We start from the raw sequence: 14,101 nt of genomic DNA on the forward strand, positions 1-14,101 counted from the left end.
ACACATTGAATGGATGACTTAGATCATCTAAGTTTGCACAAGAACTCTACCATGCAATGACAAAGTTATCTAACCATGCAGTTCTTATATTATGTCCCCACTATTAGGAGATACACACTAGTTTTGACTGGTCTGTCCCTGTTATTATAGGCTATGGACTAATATACTGGCCACTTCCTTTAAAATTTTCAGGAGGTGGTACACAGGATTCTGAACTCCCCAGAATCCTTTCCCTCCTCTCTTCTTGATAAGAGGTCATGTCATGGACAAATAGTACTAGATTATCTGGGAAACCCTTCCAGAAATGTTTTGCTGGAACTCTAGAATACCAGGTCATCACATCAGGACAAATTTTGTGTCCTTTGTGTCTATTTTTCAAATGGTACTGAAAGCCCTTCTTTGACTGCTGGGACAAGAAAGCAAACACTGCCAAGGATGAGAATCTCATCATGTGTAAAGCCGTTATTGCTTGCTATTTTATTTTATATTTCTGCAGTGACTTAAAAATGTATCCCTGCCTTTTCTGTCCCATTCTTCGTAGTCTGGGTTTGCATAGAAAACCTCTGATAGACTTCAAGATCCAGAGTCAAAGAGAATGTCTGGGCATGTGACATTCCTAGCGTACAGTAGACAGCTCACATTTGGCCATTTTGTGGGGAGAAATTACTGTTCTGAAAGTTCACCTATAAAAGCAAAAGGTCTAAAAGTTTAGGTTTTTACAAGGAGAAGGAGGAGGAGGAGGAGAAAGAGGAGGAAAAAGAAGAAGGTAATAACAACAGCTATTCTGACAATAGTTCCAATAAGAACACTCGGAGGGTTTGATTAATTAACCAATCAGAGATTGAGATGCTTTCATGGACATGATAGTGAGGATGACTCCACAGAGGTTTGATTCATCTCAAGCAGATTTGACTCACCAGAGTCATAAAAGCACAAATGTCAAAGGATAAGAGCTACATAAAAAGGGGGTGGGGCAGGCAATGGCTACATCATTTTCTCTCACTTAGATGGAAGGTGGGATGACACGCAGATGCAGCTGCCTTTGTGTGAAGCTGGCTAATTTTAACGGCACTGTCCTCTACATGTGCTCCTTATTGTTCTGAGACTTTCTCCCTCCTGAACTGTGACCCTGTCTCCTTCTGATGACAATCACTTAATCAGCACATCTCATTGTCGACTGGATGGTTTTTACCTTGGGTAAAGATTCATTATCCTTATTAACATCTCAAGAAACCTTTTCTCTCCCCAACCAATTAAAGAGGAAAAATAGAAGGGCCCAGTGCAATAGATGGAAAGAAAACTCTTCTGACATGTGACACCTGCTAGGTTACTCAGCCCCATGTGACCTTAAGAATCAAGCTGTCATGATTCTGAAACATGATCAGAGGTCAGGACCACAGAGGTAAAATACACAGGTTGGAATAACTTCTCCACATGCTGTTCACTGCCTAGGTTCTAAGCAGATCACTGGGTTTGGAAAGTAGCACTATTGGTAGACTGAGTCCCTAGACTGTCACTTTTTTGTTACTTGGCAAGGTTGAAGACCCATATGCAGCAGAGGACACATCAGTGTACCATCCACAGATAACTGCCCTCATTTCCCTAGCAACAGAAATGCTGGTGTCTTCTTGTATTTTCCCAACTATTTTGCCACTCAAACACACTAACACCCAATTTCCCCTTTTATTATATAAGAAATGCTTATCTGGGTTTACTATAGTTCAAGTGATTTGACCTAATAAAAATTCTATAGTTCCACCAAGCTCCAGTGCGATAGCCATTGGATGGCCTTCTTATGTTAAATCCTTCATATTAATAAGGGGTGGTGGCAGGTGATAGGCAGGTGGCAGTTTATAGGAACAGAAATCCATTTTAAAATCACATTTAAGGAATAAACCTCCTCTAACCACACAATATGCTTTTTGATTTATTCATAGGAATAAACTGCACCTTACCCAAATAATGCTAATATATTCCAAAGGTATACATGAAGTGTGAGATTTAGATTCAAAGTCTATTCTTATCTATGCAGCTCTATAGATTTTAGTCAGACCTTATATTTAACTTGTTAGGAGTGAGCATAAGCCTCATTGCTGGGCAGATAATTCAGCTTTTACAGTTAACATCGACACATGACACCGTCTACTCAAATCTGTAGTAATAAAACACACGCTAAAATTTCAAATAAATATAATTTGGTTACAAATTTTGGGAATGTATTTGACCAAATATGAAGAGACCCTGGGGGCTTCTACTTGAATGACTTTTGGAAGTCTGAACTTTCATTGTCTTCTTCTTTTCTTCCCTTCCTATTTATTGCTTCCACAGTACAATAAGTGCAACCTATACTGGCTGGTGTGAATTGTTCAGGTGACTATTCGCAAGGACTCCCCTGAAACCATCTCTCTGTGACCTTCTGAAAACAGGCTGCAGGCAACCTGGGTGCTCAACGGCAGCCATCACCATCCTGCCTTACCCTGCTGTTTACAGACTGAGCCATTTCCTTCTTGTTTATTTTCTATCTTCAAAACATAGTATTTGAGGCTCTGTGTGGAAAGCACCTAAGTTCTTTTCTTCCCTCTGACTGTCAGTCTCCCGGAGGAGGAGGGCTGATTCTGGGCTTGTAAATTGTGGCATTTACTTTAAGTGAAATGACAAGGACGTCTGTTCAAACTAAAAGACTAAAACTCCAGAAAGCAGCTCTGAGGGGCCAGGGCTGGAAAGCTTAAGAAGCAATTATGCATGAATGATCCTCTCCCCAGCTTTACAGTGACGATGGGACATTTGCTGTCTTTGGGAAAACACAGAAAGGAAACAAGAAAGAGACAGCATGGGTCCTATTAACAAAGCTAGGGTGGCCTGATTTCTCCCAAGGAAAAGCTTTGGCTACCGCAGTCCTAACAACTTTCATAGAATAGATTCTAACATCATTGGGCATCCTAATTTCGATCCAGGGACTCCCCTGTACCAGCACCTTGTCATTATTTATATGGTCTATAGATTGGCACTTCCTTGACATCCCTCAAGAACTCATGGATGTCAGATCACAGGGGTGTGAGTCTTGAGCTGAATGCTTCAAGGAGCAGAAATACCCTTTGTCAGGTCAATGCACCCAAGGGCCTGCTTGACTGAAGTGCCTGGCTCTCCTGCTGGCCACAACCTCATTGTCCTCTGCTGAGATCAAAGCTGTCATTGGTCCATTTCTTGTTCAAAGTCCCCAGAGACAGAGGGTCTTCCCTCAGATATACTCTGTGAATCCTCTCCCTTTTTCTTTGGTCCCAAGATCTGTCAAGCCACAGTGGATGTCTCTTCCTTACTGGGGACACCACCTGCCTTTCTTTTTACCTCTCTTCTCTCTTCATCTGGACTTAGGCAATTTTTCTCATTTAGAGTTCAGTCACTTTTTTTTTTTTAAAGGGCTAGATCACAATTGCCTTTGTGGGGACTTTATGTCCTCTGCTGTGATTCCTCAATGCTGAAGTACAGCTAGCATCTGACAAGGTGATGCCAAAGAACTGCTGTGGTTGTTCTCTACCAATGGTCTGTGTATGGACACTGAAATTTGAATTTCATAGAATTGTCAAATGTCAGAAACTATTTTTTTGTGTGTGCTGGATTTCTATCAAGGCTTAAAAACTGTCAGAATCAGTTCTTTACTAGCAAGCCATAGTAAAACCTGGCAGCGGGCCAGGTTTATCCCTTTAGCTACAGTTGGCCAGAACTTGCCATAGATCTACCTGAGCTTTCCTCTTGTGAACTATTTCCAGAACACACACACACAAATAGGATGTAGCAGGAGTAAGAGCCCACAGGCTTCACTCTGGAGACACTATCCCTGCCCTTTACTTCCCAGACAGAGAAAGGGAGAACCAACATTGAAGTATATGATTTAAGAGATGATGGGATTATTTATGTTAGGGGTATTGATTGGCAAGAGTTTTCGGACGGGGGGGGGTGTCAACAGGGATAACGGAGATATGGGGAATGGGGAGGAATTTTTATTTAAACCACACCAGGCATGCAGAAATACATCAAGAATCCCGGAAGAGTGGAAGCCTCTGTGAGGACTGTCTTGGTCTTGGGCTGTGCACATCCCTCCCCTGAAAGTCAGGCGAATTGTCCCCCAGCCTCTGCAGGGAGCTGAGATGAGAGCAGCTGCAGGAGATGCAGGACCTGGAGCACCATTGAGAGACTGCAATAACAATTCACTGCTAACAGACTGTCCCAGCAGGGTCCCAGTGCCATAGTCATGGCCCTGATTGGCATGCTGCCCCTCAGATGGCCAATTAGATAGAACAGGAGTGAGATCCACTGCAGAGTCAGTTCACGTCATCTCTGCTTAACTGCCCGAATGAACAGCATGGGAAACTGAGTCTGACCTCATCAGTCAGCCCTGCGAAAGCTACCCTCCTTATATCTCGTGTTAGATAGCCAAGCTACAGTTTGGGGTTTGGGGCTAGAAGAGGGGACAGGCCTCTGAACTTAAGGTTAGATTCAAAGATAACTTGATCTGGGAAAGCAGTTGCTTGGTTGGAAGCGCCCTGAAGGTTCTGTGCAGGCCAGTAGGTCACCAAGCCTGGTGTGGAAGGCTTCCACGACAGACTGAAATAAGCGACAAGAGTAACAACTGGAGAAAAAAAAAAAGACGGTTGGGTGGACTGCTTGTAATCTTAGCCTCTGAGAGAAAAAGTATTGGCTTCCAATCCTCCATCAAAGAGATAGTTAGACACATTCAGAGAAGTCTGTGCTCTCCCGAGCCAAAAAAACAAAAACAAAAACAAAACAAACAAAAAACAAAACAAAACAATCCCCCACCCCCCAAAACAAATAAAACCTTAAAACCATTATTTATTATTTTGGGGAAATATATTATATTTTGGAGTCTTGTTAGATAGCCCAGGTTGACTCAAATTAAAGATTTCTCCTATTTCAGGTTCTTAAATGTTGGGATTATAGAGTGTGCCTCTATGCTGGTCCTTAAAATGATTGCTTCTTAACAAAGAACAGATCTTTAAAAAAGGGGGGTGGGGGATGGTAGTGTTTGAGACAGGATTTCTCTGAGTAGTCCTAGCTGTCCAGGGGCTCACTCTGTAAAGCAGGGTGGCCTCCAACTCAGAAATTTACCTGTTTCTGCTTCTCAAGTGCTGGGATTAAAGGCATGTGCCACTATTGTCTAGCATACAAATCTACATATATAAATTTCTTGATCAGAAATTTATATATAAATGATAGCTGAGTGGAGGATGAAGTGGGACCAGAGGTGAAGCCATGTAAGGCAGGGAAGCTCAGGAGTCAACCACTGGGCTGAGTGAGCAGGAAGGTGCTTGGAACTATGGCAGCTATACCTGGCTATCCAGAGGACCTGGATGGCTTTCGAACACCAAACACACTCCACAACAGCTTCCCATTGTTACCAGCACTAGGGATCCAGGGATCCGGCCAGAGAGATCAAGGAACAAGGGCACAACGATATCAGGGTGCTTGGCAGCTGCAGGCACTGACAGTTTCCCATGCGTGTGCATTGCTTCCTCCCCAGGATTAATGCTTTGGATAGGGCTTATTATCTGATTGTGTCTCTCTCCACCCCCAATGCAATCCTGCAAAGAAGGGAAAGGCGTTTCCAATGTTGGAACCTCGCTTTCCCCCTTCCCTAACCCCATGGAGATTTGGAGAGGCAGTGGGATATTGGAGGGCACATGTGTCCCTGAGGGAACAGCCAGTTGCAATGCGCGACCGTCACTATCGATCTACGATTTATGAAAATAAAGCAATATGTGCCTGTTTCGGTGCCTGCCGTTTGCCTACCAATGGTGCAGTGTTCACCATTCCAGCCCTCTCGGCATTCACATTTGCCATCTTTACAGGTCCCGTGCTCAATGCAGCGGGGGTGGCACACGCGCTGGTCACAAGCCGCGCCTGTCCAGCCCTCTTCACAGCGGCAGGCTCCCCCGATGCAGACGCCGTGAGTGCCACAGTCTACTGAGCACACTTCTGGAAGAAAAACAATGATTACAGCTCAACACCACAGTGCGGTGAAGTCCTTCACGGAAGCCAGACCACACACATGGCTCCAGTGCTGGCCCCGAGGCCCAGCAGCCATAGTGTCTCTGCGGGTTTGTCTCTCCGCTGGTAGGGTAGTAATTTTACTACTTTGCATTATTTATTTATTTATTTATTTATTTATTTATTTATTTATTTTTCCTCTCTTCTAGAGCAGTGGTCCTCAACCTGTGGCTCCCGGGTCAGCAGCATCACCATCACCTGGGAACTTGTTAGAAATGTAAAGAAATGCAAACTCTTACGCCCAGGTTGGATCAGTTAGATGTGTTGTGGGAACTGGGCTCACCAATTCATTTTAACAAGTCCTCTGGGTGGTTTGGATACTCATTGGAGTGTGACAAGAGCTCATCTAGATTCTGAGACGACCTGAGAGGAGGTCAGACAGTAGCTCCCGTTTGGCAAGGCTGACTGGGAGGTACATCTCATGTGAAAGAACTATCTGGTAGATTCTGACTCCCTGTTCAGCTAGGGTTCTTCCTCATTGACAGCCTGAACTGACCAAGCCACTGAAACCTGTTGGGGTCCCCGTTGCTTCATCCTCACCATGCCTAGAGACGCACTTGTTTCTTCAGATCACCACTCTATGGCAAAGATAACCACTGTGAATTATGCTGCACTTGCACGGCCTCTTTCTCAAAGGAGCTCAAAGTCTTTTGTGGGGGGTGGGGGGGAGGTGGGGAGGAGACAGACAGACAGATATTCACTCTGGCGTTGCAAACCTATCACGCGAGGACAAGCACGTGCCAGCCATTCATCCTTACAACAGCCCACTGAGGGAGTCATGGCTCGTCATGCCAGGGGGAGGGGAAACCACACCAGGATGGACAGTGACTTGCTCAAAGTCACATCACGTCTGCAGTACAGTACGATAGGGACTTGGGGCTGGGACTCTGCATCTCCCCCCTCACCTCCCGCCCCCGCTCTCTGCAGAACTTTGCCAGGACTGCCAGCAGATGAAGCCAGAGGTGAGTGGGCTGACTCCTTTCCTTTTCTTTTTGGAATAAAAGATTCATTACTTTCCTCATTGTCAGCAAAGCTTCACACATCTCTTCCCTTTCTGATTGCCATGGTAATCTGACAGCTGTCTCAGCACCCCAGTGAAGGGGGCGACATGATGATGGCTTTGCTTGGATAGACTCTCATCCGTGAACAGAACCTTTCTTGGGAAGGTTGGGACCGGCTTGAACTGTTGAACTGTTCTCTCTCTATTTTTTTTTAAGGTCACTTGGGAAGTAAGACACATACTCTTAATTTTAGGAAAATAAAGCATACAGCATAACTTCATTATTTTCCTGTCACTGGAGAACTGCGGAGCTTTATAACATGTTCACACGACACCCCGAGGGAGCCTCTTTTCTGTTTTATAGGACGCTCTATACTGTTTGTCTGGAACTGAATTGCTCTGTTTTTGTTTTCTGCTACCTTTAGGGAGTGTACATAAGAAAACTTATAACACAAGCCGAAGTATCCCTCCTGGGCCTGTCATCCATTTGTGGCAATGGAACCAAAGAGGGACAGGAACCAACACAAACATTTGATTTTTCTTTTCATTCCCAAACACCACAAACTCCAAGGCTAAGGAGACAAGAGTGAGAAAGTCACCATAAATCTGATCAAAGTCCATCTTATCCCAAGCTGAGGGCAAAGACGAGATTTCCATCCACCCAGAATGGGACGGAACACAAGGGCCGAGTGTGAGAAACTGAGGAGAGGACCTCTTGGCTTACCAACAGAGCAGTCGGGACCCATCCAGTTGGGATCACAGCTGCAGAGGCCGGAGTCAGGAAGGTAAGTACCATGCCCACTACACTGGTCTGGGCACTGGACCCTCGCTAGCTCACAGTTGAGGCCACCCCAGCCGGGGCTGCAGAGACACTCTCCGTTCACACAGACACCATGGCTGGAGCAAGTAGGATCCAAGCAATCAACTGCGACAAGAAAAGAAACAATGGTCACTCATGAAGAATGGGCCACCAAGGCACTGACTCCTACCTACACAAGCAAATAAAGGTACCCAAACCACTCATGTGGTTTCTTAGCAGCCATAAACAGGGGCTTTTATCTTTAGAATACCAGGTCTTAAGAGGTAAAGAAGATACACAGGAACCAAGGACACTGTTAGCCGGAGTCAACAGCTATGGAGTCTTCACGGATAGAAAGCTGTGCCGTCCAACTTTTTGTTTTCTGTACTTTCCAACCTTCCTCTTTGACTGATCCACATCAGGATCAGGGAATACATTGATGTCTTCTGCATGTATGGCCAAGCCTGTTTACCCTCTCTCTCTTAGGGAAAGCAGAGAGAGGCTCATTCTAACCTCAAGAGTCCTTGATTTCAAAAAGGGAATGAAAGATTAAAAAGAGAACCTGCGAAACTCTGACATGAGTCACCTTCCTAATTACGTTTCACTTAGGCTGAGTTTAAACTTAGTTTTTCTCTCTGAGCACACACCTATTGAGGGAGTTAGCGTAGGTGCAGAGTGTAGGAGGTGAAGGTGGGTTGATCAGATCAGAGTGTTGCCTCTGCACTGGTGGTCCTGAGTAGTGTGGATAGGCCAGTGTTATCAGCCATGGCAATGGCCCTCCTCAAGACTGCCTACTGGGCAAGTTAATAGTAGATTTCCTATATCATTGTCCCTGTATATTTTACAGTCCGATTCCTTGACTGTCCTCAAGATCTGAGTGGCTACATATCAGATGAAATTAAATCAAGTCAAAGCAAGGGAAACCTGCTAGGGGCAGTTATTGAGGATAGAGACTTTGATTATGAGCAGGTCAAAGCTTAGATGTCTGTCCAGTTTGCATGCTAGATAGACAGGTCTTAGAAAGGCAGACTGGCTTTTTCAGAGGGTTTTAGGGACGGTTTGCACAACATGTGCACAGCTTGGTGTAATATGGGTTAGGATGGGAAATGGGATTTTTGTAAAGGGGTCAGTTTTTGCCTTGTGGGCCAAGAAAGTGTGGAATGGTTGTATTATTATTTATGAGAGACAAACTTTTTCCATCATTTGAAATTGGGCCTGTTGGCCCACACTGAAGTGATGCTTCAACATCATCTCGTGGGGTAAGATACAGTCAACTGGAGACTCTTAAAATTGCATTACTTATAACTTTTGGGAACCATTCTGGCAATAATTTAATCTCAATGTGTCTTTGTGCCACACAGTGGTTCAAATCCACAGAGGATATTTTAGTCATCTCTCCTTGCCTCATGTCAAGATAGAAACTTGCAAGACTTTAGTCATGAGATGGCCACTTGTGGAGTCTCTCTACATAGGATTCTTGTTCTGCCATTAATGTTTGGTGCCTTCCTATTAAAGCACAAAATGATGCTCCTATAAGTTTTATTATTGATAATACACTGACTCTAAATATGACATCATTTAAAGGATCCGTGTTTCTTAAAGTCTCTAGTCCTGAGAGTCAGACCTAAGGACTATGAATTGATTAAAAATCACAATGTCCCACAAAGCTCTCTAAAAAGATCCCTCTCTTGAGGCAAAAACAATTTTTTGGTATTAAGAAAATTCCATTTGGATATTTTTAGGAAGATACCACTTATGAAAGTCAGTTCCAAATTGTTTGAGCCATGGAGAAAACAGTGACTTTTCCTTCCCCCAGGAGGGTGAATTTTAGAGATTCATTCTTAGTTAGAGATGCTCATAGTATTACTTAGACTAGTTACAGTCACTTTAGAATGGAATCCTTACGGTTGGGGGAACTGCACTCTGAGTGATGCGAACCCTTGGATACCTTCACCTTGGCTCCAGACAGTGGGGTGGCATATATCTGTATATACGTCTGAAATGAGGCTTAAACACAGACAAGACATTTATGAAAGAATTACGTGCTATTTACAGTGTTGGCTATCTGGCACGTGTAAGTGTGCATGCTGTGTTTACTGCATGTATAGGAACAAATGACAGACAGCTATGACCATGTGTCATTAGCAGAATAGATGTCCGGGACTGTTTGGAGAGAGAGAGAAATGGTGCCATTATCTCTCCCTTTCTCTCTTTCACTTTCCTTCTCCCCATTCTCTCAATACAGGGATTTGCTATGAACTACAGGGCAAACCTATAACTCACTATGTAGCCCAGGTTAGCCTTAAACTTGTGGTCTTTCTGTTTCAGCCTCACAAGGACTGGTATTTCAGGTGTGCTCCACCATATCCAGCTGCTGTTACTCCTTGTTTCGGGAAATAATATGTTTTGAGCATTGGCGATATATGAAATTATTCATCCAGAATCAATCATGTTCATATTCTTTTTCTAAAGGAGACCTGGCACTTTAGTTTTTAAAAATGTCGTCCCCATTTCTGATAAGGCAAAAATCAAAATACCTATAAAATACATTGCGTATTATTTCTTAAAAATGTTCTCAGACTATTATCGACCGTTTCAAGTGTTTGGTGAGGTACCAACAGACAAAAGATTTAAAAAATGTATCACAATCTTTTTTTTAAAATAAAAGATGAAATAATAAAATATAAGAGATAATGACATTAGACGCACATATACAAAAGAGAGGAAGAGAGAGAGAGAGAGAGAGAGAGAGATATGGGGGAAAGAAAGAGAATGAGGAGGAGCGGGGGAGATTTTCTTCCAGATATATTAGCTCCTTTCTCTGTCCTGAATTATGGTAAGAAGAAAGGAGGGAAATCCATGGAGATTTATTACCCCAGTACTAGAATGTCATCAAAAAGGCCATTTATAGTATCTAGAAATATGAGCCAACATTTTCTCTGGTCAGTGGTGTCAGTAAATATGCCCTCTGTGCTCTGTAATTACAGCGGCTGATGGAATAACCAAATTCAGATTTTAAGGGGAATGGTTTTACTATGAATTTTAAATTTGGTTCTGATTCCATCAAACGGTCTTTTGGCCATGTTTTTAGAGTCTTTTTCTGGCAGGCGAGAGTCTGTGGTTTTATGAAGGTTTATAAATAGAAACAGTTGTATTTAAAAGGAGGACATTGGCCTTGCTCAGCTAAGTACCCTGTCCCTGGAAACACTAGCTCCTGGCAGCTGAAATCATTAGAACTCATTTGGTCTGGGGTCCTCTGTAGATTTGACAAAAAGGGTTGTGAATGCCATTTCTATCCCCAAGGATGGAAAAGGAGGTCAAAGGAGTTTTACAAACAATATGTACTATGAACCCCTGAAGAACCATGAATTACGTTTATGAAGTTAAATGTCATTGAAAAACGACTGAGCCATGAAACTGACATGAAAACATGGCCGACTTAAACTAACCTGTCAGCTTCCCTCTCGTCTCCTTTCCCACTTCCCTAGACACCACCATGCGATGTCTCAAGAAGACATCCTTCATTTTCTTGTACAAATTTGTTAATAGTACAACAATGTTTATGCAGCAAAAACAAAGAGTGACAGCTATTGATTTCCTCGCTGTGGCCACGTCAGGTAAAGCATTTGGATGTTATGACTGTGATGAATATCAGAAATAGAAAAGCTAAATGGAAGGAAAAGTGCTGACTCAGATGTTCTGATTCCATTTCCTCTTTTGAAAACAGCATAGGCGTCACCTCCGCTCATTCTTTTATGGGGGGGGGGGCGGTGTAGCAGAGATCAAATAGATGAGATCCCATCCTTCTACTTGATCCATTGAATGGTTGGTTCGTTCTGAACATTTACATAAGACTTCCTGGGAGAGTAAGAAAGTCAAGGAACTACTTGACATTCCACTCAAACACCACCTTTCCTGGAGAGAAGAACCCCTGAAGGCTGGTAGCCCCCTGTCCCTGTACCTTGCTACTGCTTAGCAGTGTACGTAGAAGGTTGTTTTAACCTTTCCTGTCAGATTCTTGGCCTCTCCTATGTTTTCAGCACAGGCAGCTTTACCTCCTGTAATCCATTCATCTTCAGGAACTTTGACCTTTCCAGCAGGATTATTAAATCAGTATTTCTTCCACCACGACTCCCAATTTGGTTATATGATGAAAAATACATGGAGACCTCCTTCCTTCATAATAGAGGGAAAATGTATAGTGAATTGTGTAAGGGGAGGTCTCGTGGGGGTCAGACTTCTGGGTGACACTCAGGATATTGTTACTGATATATTGAAAAATTGTAGAAGAATAATATCATAGAAGCTGATTCTTTTGAGGCCACAGTTGTAGACACAATGAAACGGGGGATTTTTACAAGGGAAGCCTGTTGCGGATGTCTCAGGATAAGGTATTGTCACGACTCTGTGGTGAGGGGGAGGGGCTGCAGTGATTGGTTAGCATAGCATCAAGGCCTAGGCTCTGGCTGCATAGCTTTGTTCCTCTGATTTGCTGGAGGCGGGGTCTCAAAATGGCCCACATAGCTACAGTCGTTCGAGCCTGCCTGCTCTCTAAGGATAGGAGGGTTTGTTGAAATATTTACAGAGATGTGCATGGGCCTCAGATTACCAAAAAGAAAGAAATCAAATCATAACAACGTCAAGAAGCCAGTTTTGAGGGAGGAGAGTGGGCTTAGGATTCCTTGTTTCTTTTCTCTAGATAGTTCCAGAAATTCTCAATTAGAGGACTTCAAATGAAATGGAAGAAAATAGGGAATTAGATCTGGGGTAGGGGACCTGGCAAGGTGGCATATTAGGTAGTACTACTTACTGCCAGGGCCGATGACCTAAGTTCCATCCACATGGTAATAAAAGAGAACCAACTCCTGTGAGCTGTACTTGGACTGCCACGTGTACACTGTGTGTGTGTGTTTGTTCGTGTGTGTGTGTGTGTGTGTGTGTGTGTGTGTGTGTGTGTGAGAGAGAGAGAGAGAGAGAGAGAGAGAGAGAGAGAACACATAAGTAAAAGTTTTCAAAAAGATCTAGGAAAGAAAAGGAAGGCAAGGAGGAGAAAGAGTACAGGGAAGAGAGTACAGACAGATAGACACACAGACAAGAGGCAGAAAGCAATGGAGAGAAACAAGGAGGAAGAGAAAGTACCTAATGTCTGTAAATCAGAGTAAAACAAAAACAGTCTTTCCAGAACCATCTCCATAAGCCTTTCCTATCCTACAACTAAGTTTACCAAAGCCCAGGGGTTTGAAGTTTTGGATGCAAAATGCTGAGTGAAGTTTTCTTTCCAACCCAGGGAGTCCAATCCTGGACTTTCTGGTCAAGATTAAGCCCTGCACAGCTCCTCTGCAGCTGACCTGCCAACTGACTCTCAGTGCTTACCTTCCTCACAGTGCTCGCCCTTGTAGCCAGCAGCGCACACACAGTTCCCGTCGATGCAGGAGCCATGGCCACCACAGGAAGGATCGATGCATTGGTTCACAGGCACGTCGCACTCCGCACCTTTCCAGCCGCTGTAGCACTGGCATGTTCCTTTGGAATACTGTCCATTCCCGCTGCACAGGACAGGACAGGCAGCTGAAAAGTGAAAGAGAACACCGGTTACAGAGGGATCGACTTCTGAAGGGCCATGTCTGTCTGGAATCGCAGCTTCACATATAACCTTGAAGGCTGAGGACTTAGCCACAGAGGTGCATTGTCACCTTCAAGTACAAAACACCAAACAATGCCACTGCTGTCAGTGACTCCTGCTCATGCACAGTCAGGTACAGCAGAGGATGTTTTATGCATTTCCTGACCACCCTGTGAGGGGCAGCTATGATCAGGATTCTACCGAGCACTTGAGAGATAGTATCACAGGTTGGTGATATTATCTCTCAGTTGGCACAAGGTTCATAAGCAGGGACCCAATTGAAACCCAGGTTAACAAACTCTACAGCCATACTCTTAAGAAAGCCATACTGTTAAGGATGCTGTTGGCACTGCAAGTCTCTGGATGTATTTTATTTATTATTTTATCCTCAGATAAGTTGACTTGTGTTCTGGACACATTTGAGCCAATGAATCTCTCTCTCTCTCTCTCTCTGCCTTAGCTTGTTATTGTTACCTATATCATGAAGAAGTAAGTGTATCTATTTCAAAGAACACATGAATTAAATTACAAAGATAAAACAAGCTTGGCTCACTAGAGGGGGCGGGGGAGAGAGAGAGAGAGAGAGAGAGAGAGAGAGAGAGAGAGAGAGAGAGAG

General features: G+C 43.8%; 1 protein-coding gene across 5 annotated transcripts in view; it reads right to left on the bottom strand.

The window, feature by feature from the left end:
* Tenm2 (teneurin transmembrane protein 2) overlaps positions 1-14,101 on the bottom strand; it is a 939,787-nt gene that overhangs the window by 126,595 nt on the left and 799,091 nt on the right. For 3 of the 5 annotated variants that reach the window (XM_028756460.1, XM_028756457.1, XM_028756456.1), the window contains 3 exons: positions 13,236-13,430; positions 7,788-7,988; positions 5,779-5,991 (listed from right to left, as the gene is read on the bottom strand). In XM_028756460.1, coding sequence (XP_028612293.1) covers positions 5,779-5,991; positions 7,788-7,988; positions 13,236-13,430 — 609 coding nt within the window. The remainder of the gene's footprint in view (positions 1-5,778; positions 5,992-7,787; positions 7,989-13,235; positions 13,431-14,101) is intronic. The other 2 variants (XM_028756459.1, XM_028756458.1) reach the window with 2 other exon arrangements.

The sequence above is a fragment of the Grammomys surdaster genome, unplaced genomic scaffold (genome assembly GCF_004785775.1).
Source record: "Grammomys surdaster isolate TR1022 unplaced genomic scaffold, NIH_TR_1.0 126121, whole genome shotgun sequence".
NCBI classification, from domain to species: Eukaryota; Metazoa; Chordata; class Mammalia; order Rodentia; family Muridae; genus Grammomys; species Grammomys surdaster.